Source organism: Pagrus pagrus, assembly GCF_965226575.1.
Source record: "Pagrus pagrus genome assembly, chromosome: 5".
NCBI classification, from domain to species: domain Eukaryota; kingdom Metazoa; phylum Chordata; class Actinopteri; order Spariformes; family Sparidae; genus Pagrus; species Pagrus pagrus.
Genome location: NC_140189.1, coordinates 20,581,361 through 20,604,143, shown reverse-complemented (window position 1 = coordinate 20,604,143; position 22,783 = coordinate 20,581,361). Strand labels below are relative to the sequence as shown.

General features: G+C 45.0%; 1 protein-coding gene across 4 annotated transcripts in view; it reads right to left on the bottom strand.

Moving 5' to 3' along the window:
* The window catches only part of nlgn3a (neuroligin 3a), a 201,643-nt gene that overhangs the window by 7,714 nt on the left and 171,146 nt on the right, over positions 1–22,783 (bottom strand). For all 4 annotated transcript variants that reach the window (XM_084353362.1, XM_084353360.1, XM_084353363.1 and 1 more), the window contains one exon: positions 11,133–11,922. In XM_084353362.1, the coding sequence (XP_084209488.1) occupies positions 11,133–11,922 (790 nt within the window). The remainder of the gene's footprint in view (positions 1–11,132; positions 11,923–22,783) is intronic.

The following is a 22,783-nucleotide window of genomic DNA, read 5'->3' as shown; positions in this document are numbered from 1 at the left end:
CGGATGGCCAACCATTTCAATTACAGTGAAGGTATTGATTTATTGAATGAATTAACATATAGCAATCTCCCACAGTCACACTCCTTGTTGCCGTACAATGTCAGGAATAGGAGTTCTGCGGGCTCACGCTATTGCTCTCGGTCCTGATGAAATGACTTTCTGTGAAAGAACCTGAAGAACAGCGCTGCGGCCTTGAAAACGCAGTAATTGATGTCGGTGTAGAAGAGTCAAAACTGTGTTGTATCAAGACGGCGACAACGCTGCGCGACATTTCTCTAAATGTCACCAAATATCCCTTTGTGGGGTCCGATTGTGATGCCAGTGGCAAAGCAAAGTTCACATTTAGGGATATGGCGGCTACAGTGTTTTCCTGGCACCGGCTGAAAAAAACCTCCAAACACAAGCCAAGAGAATTAAAAGCCGTGCCAGAAGAATTCACCCTCCATCCTCTCTACTGTTCGTTTCTCTGCTGTCAATTTTTCTTTTTCAGGTCAGTGCTTCAGGGAGAGGTGAGAGAGAGAGAGAGAGAGAGAGAGAGAGAGAGAGAGAGAGAGAGGTGAAGCAAATTGAGATGGCTGGAGCTGAATCCCTGGACTTGGGCCGGTGTCAGCAGAGCAGCCCGTAAATAACCTCTTTTATTAGGCCCGTAATGATCCCCAATGAATATTGACAGCCAGACTATGATGACTTTGTAGCTGAATATCAGTAATTAAGTTTCAAAGGAGTGGGTGGTGGAGGTAAGGTCATATTGATCTCCCCCGTGCGCAACATGCCAGAGAACAGGATGTCGATGGAGCAGCCAGAGACGTGGATGTCTACAGCCTGCGTGCTTCATGAATACTCCTAGCAGTCTCGTGCGTGCAGGCAAATCTCCCTCCCTCCTTCCCTCACACATACACGCACATGACAACAATGAAGGAGCTCCGAGCAATCTCAGTTAATGGGAATTCCCGGCATTTCCATAACACTGCAAAACGCGCTCTTTCCAGGAGGGTCAATTTGTCGAAATCGTGACGGCGAAAAATATTGAAAAGGTACTTGGATAAATCTCACAAAACAATCGGCGTGAGCAGGGAGCGAGGGCGCAGTGGTGTCGAGCAGTTAGAAAAGCTCTTTGGTGGCTGGCTGGCTGGTTCAGTGCAAGTGAAGATGAATAATTTAAGGAACACAAAGAAATCAATGTGGCATCTTTAGTTAATTTGATTTGCCGCATTAGAGAACAACCGGCTGCCTTATCTAATTACACACACATATGCTTGGGTAATTGTTGCAAAGTCAATAGTAAACAGGCTACATTCCTTTGAACAATTTCTACCTCTGCTGCTCAACTTTAGGCTGCGCGCTGGCTTTGAAGTCTTGCTCTGAGCTGTGGAGTCAGAGGGAGTGATCTAAGCTCGGTGTGTGTGCTGCTCAATGTGTTGAGGGCTACTAGGTTAGCCTGTTCTATTTGTACCGGGCTGCATGGGCGCTGTGTGATGCAATGTAGTCAGATCCACTTTATAATGTTTCCTGAGCACTCTGCTGCTGTGTTCTCCATCTGAACATTGTAAAGTAGTGCTGTCATCGCTGCTGAAGTTTTCTGCAGGCGGCTCACCCGATAACACCTGCACAATATAATCCAATACAACAGCCTGATAATGAACACAGAGTCAAGCTGATGATTTGCGCTTTTATGTTGAAAGAAATTATAGATATCGCATGGATGTCATTTTGTGTAGGGACAGACTGATTATTGGTTCCGATATTCAGCATTTCTCTGATTGTCTGTGTGCTTTTTTGTTGGATTACAGGTACGATAAATAAATTAAAAATGCCCTGATCCAGCTCCGAGGCCAAATAATAACAGAGCATTATAAAGCAGAATCTTCAACCTAATTAACTAGTAACTAAAGTTATCAAATAAAAGTAGTGGGGTACAAAGTACAGTATTTGCATACGAAATGTAGTCGAGAAGAGAACTAAGTAGCAGAAAATGTAAGTACACCTCAAAATTCAGTACTTGAACAAATTAGACTTAGTTGCACTTGATCTGTTACTCCTCCATTTCCAAAAATCAGAATGTAAATGCAACATTTATAGAAAAATGATGAACTTCAATAAAACAATTTTAGAACTTGCTGCATTAACAGAAGCTCTCCGACGTACTTTTATAAGTGATTCATCAAGGTGAAGGAGTTAGTCTTCTTTTTTTTGTATTTAATCAACTTTCTTAATAATGAATATAATTCACGGTGCTGTTAGACTGCTGCACTGCCCTGTTATTGCAGGTGTGTGCCTCCCTTGAGTGCAGCAAGCAAGTAGAGAGCAAACAGTTAAGTGACTGCAGTGAAAATGTTGCTTTTGAAAGGCTGACCTCCAACAAATGGACTGAATCAGAATATTTTGTTGGATATAAAAAACATGTGGATTTTTTGAAATGATTACATCTATCTTTTCTTCAATAAATTTTAACTTTTGGACTCTGGAGTTATTGAAAATGTTTGGATCACACGGAAACTGTTCAGCTTTGATGATACCAAACGCTGCCGCATCCTCCATCAGCTGTGCTGGTGAGCAGGCTGCACAACGCTACTACAGGAGCTATCTTAATACATATGTTTAATCAGTTGCAGGCATAGTAGCTAAATCATACATGGAATAATTGTTTTTTTCAGCAGATACTTGAGCTTTATTAAGACCAGGCTAGCAAGGCAGTTTTGTGTTAATAATGTGCCGTATAAATATCAGTTATCAGTCTCCTTTTCTACTAGTAATCTGAATTGGCCCTGAAAAAAACACATTCAATCTCTAATTCTGTCTTCTCCTTGTATGCATATGAGGATAAAATAACATGAAAAGCATATAATATATGATTCTGTTTAAAACAGTGGCAAAGCTGAGAAACAAAATATTAACGTGTTCAAACAGAGTTTGAAGCTGTTCTACCTTAATCTCTGCAGTGTGTGAACAGAGACATTTTGTTTTGGCTCCGTGCTCTTATTAGTTTGTATGTGGAACAATGTAATGACTACGAAGTCAGCTGAGACCCGTCACAGCTGAATACTCTGAGATACAGACAGAACAAAATAGAATTAAATAGGCTGGAAAGAGAAACGTGATGATCAGATATGAACAGTCTGCTGATCTCAATGGGTTTAAGACTTTTAGAAGTCACTGCACAGCGAGGAATTATCGTCAGAGATTAAAAACAATGGAAACACTTTTTAGTAAGGGGTTTCAAGTCAAACACTTAAGTAAGGCTTAGCTAAGGCATCCTCATGATGATTTAATGCATAAATTAAAGCAGGACGTATCATGAATTCTCACCATGCAGAATTAATCAAGTTATTATGACTTCATGTGATGATTAGCTCACACGCTCACACAATAGATCATCAGTTAAGAAATATTAATTCACAGTTACTTCATATTATTAATTAACATGCAACCAGATTGCCTGGATACCTCTTACATAAAAGGTTATTTCAGTATTTGCTCAGCCTCAACACCAATGCTATATTTGACACAATTACAATCCAGGGGATGAAACATGCCCGAAAGTCCAAATTGGTGATTCAGTACGTGCAAGATAATTTTGGTTTTAGTGCATCTTCCTCTCGTGCTACAGTCCATGAATATACAACACAAATAAAAACCCCCTCAGGTTGTAATCGTTTCAAAAGCACGATAGGGTCATGCAACAACATGTAAATGTTTGTATCTGATGCCCAGTTTGAAAAGAGTGACTGCATTCTTTGTGTCCTGGGCCACGTTTAATGTCCTCATCACCAGCCTGTCTGTTTTTCTTGTCTTACCTCCTAACAACTGTTTGAACGTGCTGTTTCAAGCGATTTCACAATTTACAATAAACTATTAAAGTAGACAATATTTTATTGCAGTGAACATGTCAAATTTTACAGATACAGTTAACAGTAACTAATAAAGGCTATTACTTTGTCGTCTGTGGACAAAATCCCCAGACTATCCGGGCCTACTTGTGAATTCAGCAAATGTATTACATGAAGATATTTCTTTCTTTGTGTAAAAAACATCGTATCTGTTTGTTCCAGTGATGTAGGTGTATATCTGCATATAAAGCAGGGAAGTGAGAGCCGATCACAGGTGGTCACTCGAGACATGTTAATACCAGGTATGAACTGACAGGCTTACAGCTGTCCACTTGTAATCGGATCACAGCACAGACGGCAGTACCAGGTTTGAATACCCTTATAGATACATGAAGCTGTTTTTTTTTTTTTTTTTTAAATAAGAGCAGCTGAGCAAATACATGGTTCTGAAATTAAGAAAAACACCAAATTTAATTTAGATTCATAGGAACTTGATCATTTGCTGTTTTTAGCAACAGGCAATAAATGTCACATCCTGCATTAAATCATACATCTAATTATCATAAGGCATATGAGAAAGTATATGGACCCCCATGGATTTGGACCCCCATTATAAAGTTACTGAACATTATCTTAACCTGTTAAAAAACTTCTGGCAAGCTAAAACAAAGTACATATGAGGGAGGGGTGATAAAAAGAAGGCTGTATTTCTTTGCCTGTTCATTTATTCTGCCTGAATAGCCTCAAATTAAAGCTGACAATCGAACCTCTTGGTCATCGTATCATTTTACATTCAAACACTATAACAGCGCGGTGATAAAACGCCGAACAGTGTGTCGATGTCCAAACACTTCCCGAGCTCGCCGTATGTGTTCAGCTCTATGGCAAACGCCACGTTGCGACTTGTATGAACAGCCCTGGCGTAATGTGATGTTTGTGGCCCTGTTGGGCTCTCAGAGCTCCCCTGCATTAGCTGATAGCCTGCCTCCTGTCAGACCTCCCACTTAATCCGGATGGTCGTTGGAGCTGTGGCTGGACTCCCAGGCAGAGCAGAGGGATTATTACACCCATAAAAGCAGGCGTTTTAATGGCCTTTCAGATTTCCTCTGATGTGTTCATATGGCTGTGCTACTATAAACCATCGCCTTCATCTCCTCCTCAACCCCCCTCTTCCTCCTCCCCTCGTGATGACCTGCTGACCCCCGCTAACCTTGCTCTGCCATGCGTGTTTAAGTGCTCCCTTGTGTATGTATCTGTGATTGACTGGGAGTTGGTGTGTGTGTGTGCTTCATCTCCTGTCCGTCAGCCCGTGTACCTGTGTGTCTTAGTGTGTGTTGGCGCATTCTGGCCTGATGACCTATGGAGCCAAACATGTGCGTCACTTGAACAGAAGACATGTCACATATCACAAAGCAGTGCATGCTTTGTAGCTGTGATGATAAGCCTCTCCAGGCTGATGAAAGACAAAGTGTTAAACGGCTCTTCTATAAGATGCTGCGCCCGCTGGATGACAGACACGACTCTACCTACACATGTGACAGAACGGGGCTCGAGCACATTACCTATTCCAAGCCCTATCTGCGAGCACTGATGTAAAAGGTAGATAAGGGGGAAGAATGAATATCATTTTCTTTCTTTTTTTCATTTCCCATGTACCTCCTTCCCCTTTTCATCCTGATGTAATTTGAAGCGCTTGAATGATCATAGACCTAGCCATCACCAAATCTGAAAAGACACGTTTAGGTGCCCTAAGGCAGAAGACAAGAATCTATTTTCACTACACTCAAGGTCTCTGAATCCAGAGCTGAGTAGAGCTGCGCAATATAAAACAAGGAACACGCATTAATTCAGTGGCACTGATGCTCCTTTTGCTAAGCTGCTAAAATATGCAAAGTTGAAGCCTTGTTTTTTTTTTTTCTTTCCTCCAGTTATTGTTGTTACTTTTGTGTAACAAATTCATCCCCTGCAGTTGTTTATCCCTGTACCAGGTGACACAAAGTAAGCAGCTAATTGTCACTTTTAACTCCAACATATGGTTCTCGACACCTTTCCCTTTTGTTCCGTGTAAATTTTTCATAAATGCACTCAATCTAATTCAGTTTGTCGACTTTGTCTTAGGGGGGCAAAGGCGGGGGGGTCGCACTGAGCGGGCAAATTATCAGGCTGCGCTCTTTTACCCTTCATGTGGTCTCACGCTGGGGCAGAGGGCTGAGTGATGCGTGGTTCATACCTAATGGCAGCCTTCGGTTCAGCGGGCTAAGTGATGCAGGGCGAGGCGCTGTGACTTTGGGGCGTGCAGAAGTGTTGGAGGACACAGCTCTCGGACCACTCCTTATTATGGATGCTATTGATTTGTTTGATTAGATGAGTGGCAGGAAACAAAACACCTCCCCCAACACATTCCCTACACTCTCCCTCTTTTTTAACCGATTAGTAGCTTTCTCCCACCTCCAGCCTGTTTTCAGCATCTATCTCCATTTTAATCCGACAACCACTCACTCATGGATGTACACATGCAGATATACTTCCTCTTCTTCTCCTCCTCTCCCGCCGTCGTCCTCTCATTACATTCAGCGCACAGCATGGACACCGATCAATTGCATCCAAGCCCCTTAACAAGCCACGCCACTTCCTTACCTTCTCTAATGCAAATCAGGATATTGGCTACAAATCTCCTATCAAGTGAGTGCCTATTTTAATGGAGTAGGTAGGTTGCTGTCCGGGCCTACAATGGAGAGCGTCCACAGACTCCTGGTGCAGGTTGAGTCGGCCCTAACGAAGGAAACTGAAGGGAATAATCCGGAGAAAGGACAAGGAGGGGGGTAAGGGATGAGTGATGTAACTACGAGACAGCTGGGGTAGAAAGAAAAGGCTGAAGCGGTGCGTGAATGAGGTCAGACGGGAGGAACAGTTGATGTATATGTGCTGTTAAACCTACAGAGGGGAGCTGTTCGATTGACAAGCGAGAGGAAGACAAAAAAAAAATCAACAGGCCGGGTTGTAAATCAAAGCGCTGGCTGTTAAATCGCACCATAGGCACACTGTAGTTCTTCTATCTACATTTGTTTGGTCCGCAGCTGTTGTCACCAAAGATAAAGCAATCAATACTGCATATTTTAGCTCATGTTGTGAATGTAAAACATGAGTAGACGGTCCTTTTTTTTGGACAGAATAATGGGGGGGCGGAGCAGCGGAGGAGAATGAGGGAAGAAATTCAACACATGACAGCGCTCTGCTCTTTAACTACCTTGCAAGACCCTGCGCAGCATGTGGCACAGCTCACACACGGAAATGAGCACCAGCCAGCAGGAAAACAAAACAAGAGCCGGGAAGATGGACCAACGTATTTATAGCCCTAATGATATATAATGATTGATCTTTGCTGGGCTTTTCATCATTCTGTCTTCTCTGAAGTGTTCGGCCAGGATTTTTGCGTATAGCCGCGCCGCTGTGCTGGCATTTGCGGTCGGTGCGGAAGTATGTGGCGAAAACTTTTGGACAAACTGTTCAGAAGAAATTGTTGTTTTGGCAAAATTTTGCTCATCAACGGTAAAACAAGTGTTGCAGCCAGAAAAATTAACCCTGAGCTGAGCAAATCCCCGGCTTCTAAAACTCTCAGGAAAGAACAGCCTCATAGTGTAAAAACACACTCGCAATCACACACAACACACACACACACACACACACACACACACACACACTAAGAAGATTTGACAGCGTGCACTCTCTGTATGCTTTTATGCCTCACTGACTCTGATGGAGGAAAAAAAAAAAAGCGCATGGGCCCAGGATTTGCCCTGTAAAGATGACACATGAGAGCCAGGGACAGGAAGGGCTTTGGGGTGAACGCTGCTATGATACACGCTGTTGACATGCAGCCCAAGTGTCTCAACATCGTGTCCCACATGTTTCTATAGCCGATTTGGAGAGGGGGCATGAAGTGCAATCTGGGTCAGTTCATTACCAACATCTGGGAGGGGAGCGAGAGCTGCTTTACAGATATAGGGAAGACGGCTCTTGGACGGCCCACCAAGGCAAAGGGAATTCAACTGCGCCTTAATTAAAAGGATGTCCTCTTGAGCCAGATTGGGTTGGGTAGTGTCGAAGGAGAGATCTATATCCCCTAGTGCGGTCTAAATGAGGAGGATGAACTTAAGAATCTGTGGGAAATATCTCACATCCGCAAGCCTCCCCCCCTCAGAGGAGTTGATGGTAGAATCCTTTACTTGGGCTGCGGTACAATTACCCTTTGGAGCATTTTTTATTATCCTAGCATCTAATCCCAGGATTTATACCATCTGAGTGCCTAATTTTGGTCTGCATGTAATCCTCCAGACTGGAGTTATGCCAAGGCGACACAGCATAGGGTGGATACTGCCCGTGATGTGGCGAGCGCGGATCTACAAAGTGTTGGGATGCTGAACATAAACAAAACAGTGACGATCTGTTAATCCTTTTTGACATATACTCAGGTGAGATGAAATATTTTATGTTTTACATCATCAACTTAATTGATGTAAATTTGATGCCAGCAACTTGTTTCAAACAAGTTGGGACAGTAGCGACAAACGCTGGGAAAGTTGCGGAAATATTTACAAAACCCCTGTTTGGAATATTCCACAAGTGATAATATCACGGTCGGGTATGAACGGGGGATTCTTGAAAGGCTCAGTTGCTCACAGGCAAGGGTGGGGCGAGGTTCACCGCTCTGTGAAACACATGACTCTACACAGGATATTACTACATGGGCTTGAGAGCACGTTTGTAAAACCGTTGTCAGTTACTTTGCACATTATTGTGTTTTTATGTTTTACACGGTGTCCAAACCTTTCCGTAATCGGAGTTGTAGAGCAGCTTAGCCTCTCACTGCTCTGCTCCTGGTCTCAATCAATCAGTGACGCGGAAATCTACAAAACTGACACAGGGTCAGCGGTAAAGTGCAATTTGTTGTTCTCGACTTCTGCCGCTTGCCAGGGTGAAGGCCAGGTTACGGTTACGGCAGGCTGACTGCCCATGGCAGTGTGTTGGATCTGAGCGGTCGCAGGTAAAATGGGCAGGCTGTCGTCATCTATCAGAATTAATTTCAATGACATCGAAAGATCCAAGTAAAGAGCGATTCAGTACATAAGCAGCAGGCATTTTTACCTTGAGGCCCCAAACTTTTCTCATTAAAATTGAACACATCCTCTCGTCAAAAAATATTCTTGAAAGGACAAGTAAGAAAATCCATCTGTATCTACAAATTGCAGCTTTGTGTGTGTTGACACAAGATGGCTGCCAGGCAGAGGAGACAGCTGTTTAGTCCGAGCATCACTGATGGACCTCAGTGCTTTCCTTGAGGAGCCAAAGCAGCAGTCCATCTGCACTCGTCTGCCATTAGCAGTTCAAGGCTGTAGCAGAGCCAGCAGCTCCGGGGCTCAGCCTATCGGCCAGACGACTGGATGTAAATGCCACCTGATTGGACAGCAGATGATTTAGAGACAGATAAAAAAAAAACAGAACAAGATTTCAGACTCCATCCAGTTCAGGATGGGATCAATACCTCTCTGGTAACGGGATTGTCAAATTAAATTTCAGTTGTTAGAAATGATTACTAGTAGTCATACAAAATGGCCAGGCTTAGAGATGGGTGGGGGTGAAACTGAGCATTGTGGGGAGCGGGAGTCACCCAGGGCACGAGTGATCGACTCGGTCTACGCCGAGGGAATCGATACCGCTGAGGGCAAGAGTTTGATATGTCTGCCTGATAAGTCTCTGTGTCTTTTGGGCCTCGGAATAATAGAGCATAGATAGTATTTCCAGCTACACACACACACACACACACACACACACACACACAAACACACACACTAGTATACAGAAAGACAGGCAGCCATGCACATATACTCAACCCAAACACTCAGCCAAGCACAAAAAGCACAGCACACACTCTGGGGGAACATTTAATCTTCCTCAGATTCAATATGTCTCAGGTTTTCAGACTGGGACGCAGGAAGTTCAGGAAAAAAACACCTCTGAAAAAATGTCTTTGTTGAAAAATGCCTTTTCTGTCCCATCCTATTCATTGTAGAGCTTCCTTTTATCCTGCAGCTTCTTTTCTGTACCACTGAGGCCTTTTAACAGGACTCAGATAGGATTTCTCTCTGTGACTTTCTATTAATAAAAAAGTTTGTCATTGTGTGATTGCTGCTTTTAGTAATTGGTGAGTGCTGTTGTTAAATGCATTTAAAAGACAAACGAGTAATATGTGTGGATATGTCATGTTCCTTCTATTATTAGACGTAAGAAACAGATACTTGTCTGATCTATACTGGGATTAGAGAGGGATACTGACAACTGCTGCTAATTGGTTCAGACCGGTTCGTGATTGGTTCGAGTCATAATACTGTTAAGATCCTGCAGCACTCAGTACTCTCAGTTGTTTGAACATCGTTCATTCATTCACTAACATTTTTAGTTTGCCTACTGTTAAATTACCTCGTTCCTGCATGTAGCCGACTGCTATTAATGATGTGTTCCTTTGCGTTGAGTGTCTACCTCATGGTTGCGTTTACACAAATTTAACAGCTAATTTCATGTGTATAACAGCTGTTGTGTGCAACAGGGGCAATACTAGCAATCCAATGGGATGAAATGCCCTATATTTACACTGTTTGACTTTCTGATGCTCCGCCATCACTGCAGCCGGGCATCTCCTCGTAGCTTGAGTCAGCAACGTGCTTCAATGCCCAGAATAATGCAACAAGTCGACCTCAAGTCAAGGTAACAACTGATATCAGGCTGGGCTCAAGATAAGTACCAGCCTCTGGCCAAATGCTGGTAAAATATGAACGTTGACTGGCAGTGGTGGTGTTTGAGGGGCGACAAAAATTTAAAAAGGTCACCAGCTGGCATAAAGCCGTGATACATATTTACTGCAGAAAGGGCACATTTTAACAAACAAAACATTAAAGAATTGCACAGTTCAAATCTTGCATTTCCCTCCTAATGTATGCCATAGATCTTTAAATGCTTCCTTGCATTTGATCTGTTTGTGTAACAACTACCAGCTCTCCACACATGTGGAGGAGAAAGTTTGTTGTTTTATCTTCTCCAACCACACGACCGAGGCAATTAACAGTATACCATGATCTTGCTGCAAAATAAAATAAAACAGAAAACGTAAATGAACAGTGGTGTGCCGAGTTCTAATTAATTAATTAGGAATATCAATAAGTAATCAAACCTGCCATTGATAAAAACCTAACAATACTCATCCCTAATTTGGAGAACTGATGAAAAACAAGATACAGTCATTTTACTCACCCAGTCTTGGCAAAGTTGGTCCAGTAGGTCATGACCACAGCACTGAGCATGACATCATTCTTTGAGAAGTTACAGGGGAAAAGATCCGTCGGACCAATCATAGGAATTCCAAATACATAGGGCACCTCGTCCCCGTGGGCGGCATCTGACCAGGCTGGCTTCATCAGGCTCTGGCAGTGGTGGTAGAAGGCGTAGAAGTAGGTGGGTGAGCCGTAACGAGCGTGAAGATCAGCTGTCACCACCGACGGCTCCACCCACTGGTGGTCGGTGAACAGAGCCACCAGCGTCTTACGCCTGGTCTCTGGATTGTCTCTGTCTGCCCAGTCTGTGTACATGAACTTGATGGTCTCCCTCAGTGTGTCCTTGCCCTCCGGGTACCCGTACAGACTGTCCACAAAGTCTGACACAGAGAAGTCAAAGTCATTCCCAGACACGCCGTCCTCTGAATCCACCACGTTCTCCACGAACCGCAGTCCCTCGCCCTGGTTGACCCCCAGCATGATGTCGTAATTGAGGAACTCGCCCTGCTCCATCAGGATCTCGGGGTCGTCCGGGATGACATCGCCATCGATTACAGGTCCAAAGGCCACGTGGTACCTCGCTGGTTGTATGTCCTGCTCCACCAGCTCCCTGGAGCTCTTCTTCCTCAGACAGTCCACCATGTCTAAGGTGTCCAGGACGTTACAGCCCACCTTCTCCGCCAAGAGACGTGTATACTTGACCGGCTGGTAGTTCACCGCCCAGCTGGAGAGGGCTGACCCGCTCTGAATGATGGCTCTATGGAACAGACCTGCACAGGGACACAGGAGGAAGAGATGGGATGATATTTAGTGTGTCACTAATACAGAGGATAATTCAGTTATGTGTTGTACTACATGATAGTTTTTAATTTTGTCGCTGCCATGATCAAAAGGGGACTGTCAGCTGATAAGAATAACAATGGCCAGACAGAACAAGTCCTTGTTGCCACACGGAACAATAATGGAATCATGGCGGCGATAATGACTGTGCAGATGGCCTGGTCTCACAGACAGCTCGCAGACAGAGGAGGGAATCAGCACCCTGTCTGTCATCTTCTCTTCTTCTATCCATCTCTATATTTTCTCTCGCTAATCATCTCTGTATGTTTGTCACAAGCAGAGGATGCCAATATGGCTAAAACTGGCAAAACCAGACTATACAATCCCTTTAACACACGCACTGCGACCCTGAACTTATCGAGACAATACCCGGAGGAGCTTTATATGGGAATGCAAATGTCTGAATCAGCTGAACCTGACATTATCCAGACTTTACCTGGCCAGCTTCCTTGAACAAAGTCTGTGTAATGTCCAACTGAGCCCATGTGTGAACAGAGCGGGTCATTTCAGATAAAATCGCAGTGAGTGAGACACGTACAACGTTGGTGACTCTGTCCTCCCTGATCAGAGGACCTTAAAGACCTACTGGTGACATAGGACTACAGTAGATGTCTGATGTTGGCAGGTGCCTGACCATGCAGAGATCAATAATGATCAAAACACAACTGGAGATTGTACATTTGGGCTGTGTGATGTGACCAAAATACAGTTTTCTGGTCCTTGTCAGACTTTTCATACCCAAACAATGTCCATGCAGAAGAAGGAGCCCCTCTTTTATGCACAAGGCGGCTCAGAGTCCAGAACTGATTCTCCGGACCTTGTCTCAAAAGTTCATATAAGAAAATAGCTTAACATATCCAAAAATCCCTTTCCTCGTATGAAACAGAAAGAGCCATGAATATATGAACTCTATGCACATGCCCTCCCTCTGTTAATGTACTTTTCAAGGTAGCTTAAATTGGTTGAACCTCAAACGCTGCAATTATAGACACAGATGTTCCTTTTTTGCAGTCATTACACACGCACACACTCACAGTTAAACACACAGTCCCTCTGCTTCAGTTAAAAGTCATCTATTTTACCTGAAAGATCACTAAATTCCACAGGAGTTGGTGGGTGGATTGCTATAAATAAAACTCCACTCCTACTCTCTACATTAGCAGAAGGAATGGAGCTGCGCATATTCACCCAGCGATACAATGCAACATGGTGGCACACAATAAAAGAGGGCCAGAACACCATGGTCTCCTGCTTGTAGTATCCAGAAATAGAGACAACAGACCATCTATTACGTGAATCTAAATAGGAGTTTGGCGTTTGCGTGTGGGTAAGCTTTAAAGGGGGTGGAGGGGGTTCAGAAACCCAGGCGAACAAATCTACGGTCCCATGGGGTGCTTTCGCAAATCAAATTACATTTTTAGTTGCAGTGCAGAGGAAGGGAATATAAAATGACTTTTCACCACAAGGAACAGATCCCAAATAACAAACATCATTTCCTCAAATATAATTGAATTGCGTCTCCTTTGAAAAATGTCTCCTGACAGACAGTAGAGTGAAGGTGACATGACATCCTCTCTGTCTCGGGTAGGCTTCCGTCACATCACTGACGTTGCCTTGCAGTCTCCGTCTTGACAGCACCACTCATCTGTCCCCCTGATATGGTTTTGGGAATCACAAGTGCTGTTTTACGAATCTCAGAGAAAATCAGAGGCGAGGCTCCCACCACTTGACCAATGCTGCTTTATTGCTCATGGCGCTTCCACTGCCAGAGTCGAGGAATACAACTGAACTCGTGATACTGAAAGCAAATGAAACGCTCCTGAAATGGCACGTATACAGAAAAAATGTCATTAGATGATTCCACATTTAAGCCACAAAGACTAGCGGGGAAAATATACAGGCACGCAGACTCAGTTTGTGATATTTCAGCGTCAGTGTGGGTGGCTTAGTGTTTATGAGGTAAACAGCAGACTTAAGTGCCAGATATATCACTTTGGTAGTCTTAATCAGAGGCGGCGGGGGGCTTATTTCTTCTTGGCGAAGATGAAGTGTTTATTTACAGAGCTATTTACATTTATTTGTTCGCAAGTAGTAAGTAGAATTAATGTGTCTGGGTGAGTGAACTGTGAAATGTTTCTGTGGTAAGTGTGTGTACTGGTATAAGCCACATTTGGTGTATTTGAACAAAGATTTGGGGTGTGTTAGCAGTAAAGATTTCAATTCATGTCTGAATTTGTGTTTTTGATTTAACCTCGGTGGGGGAAAAAAAAATGACGTTTCTGCATCACATATCTGATTCTATGTGCATGGGAGCATCAGCTCTTCATGGCCCTGCCCTGTCGCTGCCCTTCAAGCTGTCCTGTGGCTGTGAGTCTCTGCAGGACGGAGGCCTGTGCCGTGTCCCAGGGAGCGGAAGCAGATGTCGAGGGTATCACCCACTTGAAAGCATTAGAGGGGCAGCCGCAAGATGAAAGATGGCCGCTTGGAGGCAGAGAGGGGGGCTGGGGCTTAATCCTGCCATCCCCTCCTTTCCCTTCCTCCTCCTCCTCCTCCTCTCCTCCCTTCCCCTCCCCTCACTCTTTAGTGGTATTGCCTCTCCTCACATCTCAACTCAGATTGCGCTGTGCAAACAGAGCCAGTCATGGTGCAGCGAGTCTGTCCTGAATCCCAATGCCGCCAGCCACGCCACAGCCACTTTCTGAACGTCTTTGATCAGAAGTTGCTGAATGTAAAACGTTTGCCAGCAGAGCAGCTCCTCCGATTGCCAAGGAGATTTGACAGACATACGTATATCAAATCCTTTTGCCGTAATTGAGGAGAGCGGCTTGAATTCAACTAGGCTTGGTCTCCCTGTCTGTCTGTATAACTCGCAGATGGCCGACTGCTGAGGAGGCTGGAGCCAGGTCGACAACATTGGATTTATCTCCCGCTTTGGTTGATGAAAGGGAGGAAGAGTGACTGAGGCTTTACTATTGTTTGTCGAGAAACGTATAAATCCAGCGCACATGGGCTGTCACCGGACCGATAAATATGTATTAGAGCTGTGTGTGATGAGCCCCGCTGTGGTAGGAAGCTCACTGGGGAAGGTCAGAGAGAGAGAGGAGAGAGGAGCACAGGCTCTATCGCCCACTGAGGGAATCCACTAATTATCCACACTGGGAGGTGTACGTGTGTGTCTGAGTGCATGTGTGTGTACGCACGCGTATTTGTGCTGACTTTGATTGATAAGACGCGGAGATGATGAATAGACCGACAGACGACAGGCTTCATCGTGATGGGGGTTAACCATTTGTGGCATTGTTTTGTCTTCAGTATCCACTCTGACGGCTAGTGCGTAGCAAACGATTACTCAACATCCCGACGAATTAATCACCAAGAGCGTGATGCAACGCCATCAACACGCGTGTCACAATCCTATCTAGCATGTTTTACTTTGCAAAAGCAACAGATAGCCCTGAAATTATCTGCCCCTGGTTGACATGCTAGAACCCGACACCCAAACTGTGAGCAGATCCATCAAACCATAGTGTTGCTGGCAGATTGAGGTCACGCTGAATTATGACTGGAGCTGTGAGGTAATCACTCATCGGGTCCCCGCTAAAATGCTGTTGCGTCGCTCTTCAGCCGCCTCTGCGCTGCGGTTTGCCGACCTCGACCGCGCTGCCCCCTCACTAGACACCCGTTAAATGGGCATGCGGTTCAGGCCCTGGATTGGCGGAGTGGCTTGTAGAGATAATTCACAGCTGATAGGAAAGGAAAAAAAAAAGCTTGACCTTGGGGGTGTGATGACCACTGCATAGGTTAGAGAGCCACACTTAACACAAACCCACAGGCTCAAACACACACAAGTTTCGGCCATGTTTTGACAGCAGAAATATGGATGAGAGGCTCATATTAACAAGACAACGCTGCATCACTGGACAGAGAGTACCATGACGTGGCCGCGCTTTGGATCACTGCTGATGTATTACGTGGCAACTTTGGGCATGTGTGAGCATTCAGTCCGTGTTAATGGACAAGGATGTTCTGTTGGCGGTGCTGCCAGTAAGCGCCATAAATGACTGTACTTTGTAATCTGGAACAGCTGGCAAAAATCACTGAAGCATCAGCAGCGAGTTTTATCAGCCTGGCCCTGAGATAAATGCGACCGTAAAGTGCATCCTGCAAAACCACGACAACCTCAACAATGTCATCCACATTTATAACGTGAAAAAAAGAATTAACAAAGACAACAACTGCGTGAGTGCGACGTCTGTCAGGTGACCTTGAGAGTTTGGATTGGCTGAGTCTCATTTTATAGGTCAGTGATTCATTCTCTTAACTTGACTTTAAGAGCTAATAGGGGTGAAAATATGTAAAGCAGCGAAATCTTATCAGAATTCTTCTCAGACACATGAAAGCAATCGCAAGAGAGGAATAACTTGGCCACAGGGACGTGTCTTTCTCTCGTCCCCCCCCTTTCCCTTAACTCCTACTAGATCTTGTACTTGCTTTTTTTCGCCCTCGCCTTCAATCTTTCCTCCGCTCTGTTTTTCTGGCTCTCTCCGTCTCACTCTCCCCGTCTCTTTTTCCGAGGGACCATGCTGAGTCCCTCCCCGCTGATTATTAGACATGAGCCTGCGTTCAGCGGAGCCTGAATCCTCTGAGCCATCTTACCTCCACCATCTCCTCACTGTAAGCAAATCTCCAAAGACCCGAGGACTGTGCAGAGCCCCCTCTGTTGCAAACATTTCTTTCCGTCTACAGACAAACTAGGCTAGCACTCAGTTGGACACACTCAATAAATGTTGCTCTGCCTCTCTTGCTGCATTTCACTCGGGCTCGTCCTTTCTTTCTGTCTCTGTGCCGTTTTTTCCCTGCATTCTTTCTTAACTCTCATCTCTTCCGGGAACGCGCGTTGTTATTTTTTCCGATATGACGAAGATAGACAAAGTGGTTAAATCCCACCTGAAATATTGAAATCCAGCTGGAAGATGAATACTTGCAAATTTTGCCTAATTGTACATCCTTGGCCACTTCATAACGCAGGGTTAAAGCTGCTGTCTCCATGGCTACAGCCTACAGTACCACAGGCTGCATCCACTTAAACACAAGTGCCTCTGGTCTGATCATGCATTAGTCCATGGATAATTTCACATTGGTCTGGCAGCCCTGAAACAATACCTACATTGTGCTTTTTCTGTTCCATTACAACTCCCACCCAGCGTCGAACTCGTCAACTCCTAGACGAATGATGCTGAAGGAATCAGGAAAATCCACTTCCTGGATTCCCTCAGGCTACAGGGAGATACTGTAAGTTCAGGCATCCATGAAGTGTGTGTGTGAGAGAGCATGAGCATTAACCCAAGCAAGGCTGTTATTTGCAGTACTTGTTTGCTTAAGCAATAGGAATGAAACATGACATAAAACGGGCCCAAATGGGACGTACTGCTTAGGATTCATTGCATGCATGATTTGTTTTTCTTGCTCTTTTTATGGCTGCAACTGTTCTTGTTACCTGGCTTCACATGTTTCCTCTAAACCAGATTTACCCTGGAATGATTTCATAACAGATGATCCAACAGGACAGCTGCCAAAGAAAATGCATCTTCCTCCCAGAAACCGACTGTTTTGTTTTGCATGGATCAGGACACAAAAGCGAATGCTTGCCTAATTCCTACAAAACTTAAGTCTGTCTTACATCCCGGGAGGTGTTGTAGCAATAGTCAAGTGGAGTGCAGCGGGCTTTGAAAACAGAAGCACTGGCCTGCTCCTGTTTTCATCATGTCCATACAGAGACAGTGTCTGAGGGGCCAGTGTTTTCATCTATCAGTGTGAGACATGCTTCATGCCAGCCCTATATAATGTTGTTTGAAGCTGTTGGTCTTCTGCTCCAGCCTCTGTAGAGACTGCCTGCTTGCCTGCAGGCTGTGGCTTAGGCCAGATAAAGAGTTTGATCCATGAGGGTGGATGGAGGGAAGGGGGAGGGCGGGGAAGTGGGAAAGCAGAACAGAGGAGAGACAGAAAAGAGGGTAAATGACAAAAAAGCATGGGAGAGGAAGGAAGAGCGAAAGGTGTGAGTGAAGGAGAGCACAGGAAATGGGAAATAGCGGGAAGCAGAAAAGGAGGAGGCGAGGAGGATAAAAATGACCCCATTGACAGGCTGTACCCAGGTTCCAGGATCGATGTGCATCTGAGCCCGGCGAGTGTGATATCTCCTACTAATCACGACGTGACATCCACTGGTCAATACCGAGCACTCCAGGCCTCATCATCACGCGCTGGCCTCCCTCCGTCTGCACGCACAGCTCAGCGGGGCCACTGCTCCTCCTTGAACTCATCAATCTGGCTGCTAATCACAGGCATGCACGCCACACCTGAGTCAAACGGTAATTGTCGACTAATTCACCAAATTCATTTTAGGATAGAAACGGGAGTGGGCTTAATACATCGAGACATTTCAGATAAGCACTTGTTGTCATCCGCAGAAAAGAAGATTAAACTGCATTTTAAAACACGTCTCTGTGATTGTCTAAACTTTTCGCTGCGTCTGTGTTGTATTGTCCAATATTTTAAATTGGATCGGCGCTCTTCGGTAGGATAACTCTGCTTTTTATGTGAAAATCCTATGTGATCCAGTTATGGTGCCCACAGACAGAAGCATAAGCGTAAATAGACATGCACCCACTCACTTAATACTGGCTTAAAAAAAAAAAACATCCTATGATGACACTTAAACGAAGGTCAGGGCAGCTGTTAAGTACTTTGCTGTTGCCGCTGGTGAGTGAGTGGATGTGTGTTTGATGGATGCAACAATCAAAGGGCACAGGTAGACTTTATTTTCTTTATCTGGTAACTGATGAAGTTGAGGGAAAAGCAATGAAAAGATACATTGGTATCAGGATAGAAAAGTTTCAACAAATAAAGAAGAGGATCCTTCAGCGACTTTCTATTATTCTTGATCTGAAACCAAGGCAAGAAAATAAACTTTGCTGCACTTCCTTCCCATTCAGCTGCTTCTGTAGTTTTTGGGACATTATCTGTGCATTCTCATGACAACACATGCATGCAAGCACATACACACACCAAATTGATTTCAGTCCTCCTCTTCTCCTGCAGCCTCCATGCCACGCCGACAGAAACAGAGAGCCTGCACGCTGAATTTTTCCATTTGCACCCATGCATGTGTCACTAATGCTGCAGCCTCTGAAAAGCAGAGAATACTATCTCCGTGTCCCTCTATTGCTAGCTCTCTTTGTGCTGTGGCATTCGGGGCGGTATTCAGCGAGCTCACTCCACACTGCTACTGCAGTGCCTAGATTGGCCTGATAGCTGTGTATGCACAACAACAACACGCACTGTCAGCGAGCCTTGACTAGGCGTCGATGTGGAAATGGGAAGAATAATGAGTTATTACAGGGTTATCTGTGTGTATCTTCATGTCATGACTGTGTAAGCGGCTCTGCTAATCTCATTAGATGGGACAAGTTGTTAAAGATGTTTTCTGATTTCCTCTCCCTTCTCCAACTGCGTCCACAAATAGATTTCAGATCAGTATGCTGAGTGGAAATGATTAGTGCCTTTAGCTCCTGCAGAAACTGGTTTTCATGGGAGGATCGTGCAAGTGGCTGCTGTGTAGTAACAGTGCAAACATCTGACTCCTGTTGTTTCTAAATATATGCACCATGTTTTACACCCCATCTGCATTGTACAGCAGCCCCAAAGCCTGGTTCAGTTTTATATATGCAGCAAGCAGTGACAGGCAGAGACAAAGAGTGCACTCACTTCAAGGAAGCGCAGCTCCATAAGTACAAATCAGATGTAAAATATGTCTACCATGGGAGGGTCAAAGACATAAGTCACACACAAATATGACAATTCAGCCATGAAATGTGGAAGGATGGGAAGCTTCTATTCTTGGCGACATCTTGCCTGTGACAGCCAGATGGGATGGCTGAAACTCATTTTTGGGCCAAGGAAAGCCACGGAGAGGGCGCAGTTGCATTTGTGACAAATTATCGCAAGGGGTGTACACCCCCCTGGGGGGAATCAGAGGGATTCAGAGCAGAGAAGGAAAGAGAGTGACAGCGAGCAAAGGAAAGGAGGGAAAGAGGGGGAGATAGGGAGACAGAGAGAGAGGAAGAGAGAGAGAGAGAGAGACGGAGAGAGAGACCTCTGTCTGAGTGCCTATGTCTTGCAGAAACAAATTAGCTGTGAGCTGTAGGGGTACAGAAGGTGAAACTGAGATGGATACGCACATGCTGGCTAAAAGCAGGAGGTGGGTGGAAGCTTACTGCTTACCCCGGCCCTTTTCACAGTCTTCCAGTATAGCAGATCACTAGCTTACAAGCCTTTGAGTCTGGTTCAGAAAAGGATACGTCCCCGATTACATCTGATTGTAGCTTACAGACAAAGGCAAACAATGTGCATGGGGTTCATGCACACACACACACACACACACACACACACACACACACACACACACACACACACACACACACACACACACACACACACACACACACACACACACACATCACAAACATGCAGGCTTAGCTGCACATGTGCATCCTCTAAATATCAATTGTTTCTCCAGGGAAGTCCAAATCCTACTCGAGCTGCACAGAAAATACCTTCAGGCAACATGTTATATATGTATGCCATACAATCCACCCACGTAAATGCTACCGGCGTGCACGCACACTCAAACACACACACACACACACACACACACACACACACACACACACACACACACACACACGCACACACACACACACACACACGCACACACACACACACACACACACAGGAAGCTCATTAGGCACCACACACGGAGCACCTAGTAGGCAGCTACCTTTTTTCTCTGACCAAGAACATCAACAACTCTTTTAATCTAAACCACCATTAATGAAGCAGAACCAGAGGAGACGTTAGAAAAAATACTCCCCTGGATGCGCTGTAATTCCTGCGCCCCCATTGTAATTATAGTGCTCTTCCTATTAGAAAGAGCCCCCCTGTTACCGATGCCTTTTAGGGTCAGTGGTCACACCAGCAGCAGCAGCAGCGTCCGAGCCGATTAACTATTGTACCAGGCATGAGTGTGTCAGGCTGGGCGCTGGCTCCAGCAGCGTAAACATATTCTTCTAGCTGTGCCTATGTCACTCTGTGTGTTCCTCTCTCACAGCGTCTGACACCACTGTTCCCCTCCTCTGCCCATTGTGCCAGTAGCCCTGCAGCCAGAAGCCACACAAGCTCTGTCTAATTCAAGGCGGCACACCATGCAAACAGCGGCCCAAAATAGGATGGATATGTGTCGCCCTCGCCTCGCCCTCATTCTTGGGCACACATTAAAGATTGAGAGCGAAAACTCAGGGAATGGGATGGCGCTCCGAAACGTGATCCCGGCGCCTGAATGCAGAATTACCTGCAAAGAGAAAAGGTTGCTGTGTTTGTGCATTCATTGTGCGTGTGTGCGTGCATCCACATCCACCATGTGTGGTTGTGTGTGGCCCGTAGGACACAGTGGAGATATAGCAGTCACAAAAGCCCATCCCTGGAGAGCATTGTGTCTGCCTTCAATGCCTCATGTTTCATACTGTAAACTCCCATTGAGTCAATTACTGTGCGAGTCTTTAGCCACCATAGCCACTTAGTGTAAGTGGACGTTGAGACAATTGGGTTATGACATGTCCTGCTGTATGTCGATTGGCAACTGGGGTTCCCTGAAAATCTACTTGCACAAATCACGTCAGCTGGAAACCCCAACAATTAAGAGCTATTTGTGGGCCTGAACTCAGCGTTCAACCATCAAGCATCGATCTGCTGCAAAACTCTGAACCAATCCTTTCAAATGTGTTTTTTATTTTGATTACGAAATACGGGGAGGTGCTGAGATGTTGACTTTAGTAATGGAGATTAAAAATGTGTTGACCAAAAGTGCTCATCAAACTGCGATCCGTCATCTCTGGCCCCTCTGAACAAAAGCGTGCTGACTACACATTTATCTGCGCCGCAAACTAGAAAATACATCTTAGCAAGACAAACAGACAGACATATGGATGAAGTGAGCGCCGACATCTATTCTCATTGTGTCACAGGCGGAGGAAGGGGGGGGGAGGGAAGAAAGGGAAGGTCATGGGAGGATAAGAGAGGAGGGGAAAGAAAAGAAAAGAAGAAGACTCTTAAAATTCCTCAGTGGGTGCTATTGTCCCTGGAGAGTATTCAAAGCATGCAAAGGCTCTCTGCATAGGAAAACGGCCCTCCGCATGCTAACTGTGACTTTGCATTCATTGTGAGGAAGACACAGGCATCTCAATGCATTAGGTGACTCATGCAAACCATTTCATCTCCAGTATGCGCTGTTCTCCAGCTCAATACAAAGGCTGTGAAATGATTTGAGAGTGTGATTTGGTTGAATTAAATTTCTTACCGCCAAACAGATTTTTATATGGGTTAGAAATATACCTAAGATTCATCACTAGAATTGAAGGGAACTGTTTTCCTGCTGATGTAGATACGTCAGACGTATTCAGCAACAATTTGATTTCTATTGAGCGTAAGACAATGAGAAAATCTCAAATGTTATTTCATGTGTTTATTGGGCTTTGGGCAGTTTAAGCCCACGCGGCGGAGAAACAGCTACATTCTGTGCTAGTCCGCAGCTAAGAAGCTTCGGATAGCTTGCGGAACAGTTTGCTCAAAGCATTTTCATTTAACTGTATTTTGCGCAGCTCTGCCACCCCTCTATAGGGTCATATTGGCTTATGATGCGCTGCAACTGTGAGTAAATATAAGCCTGTGTATTAGATT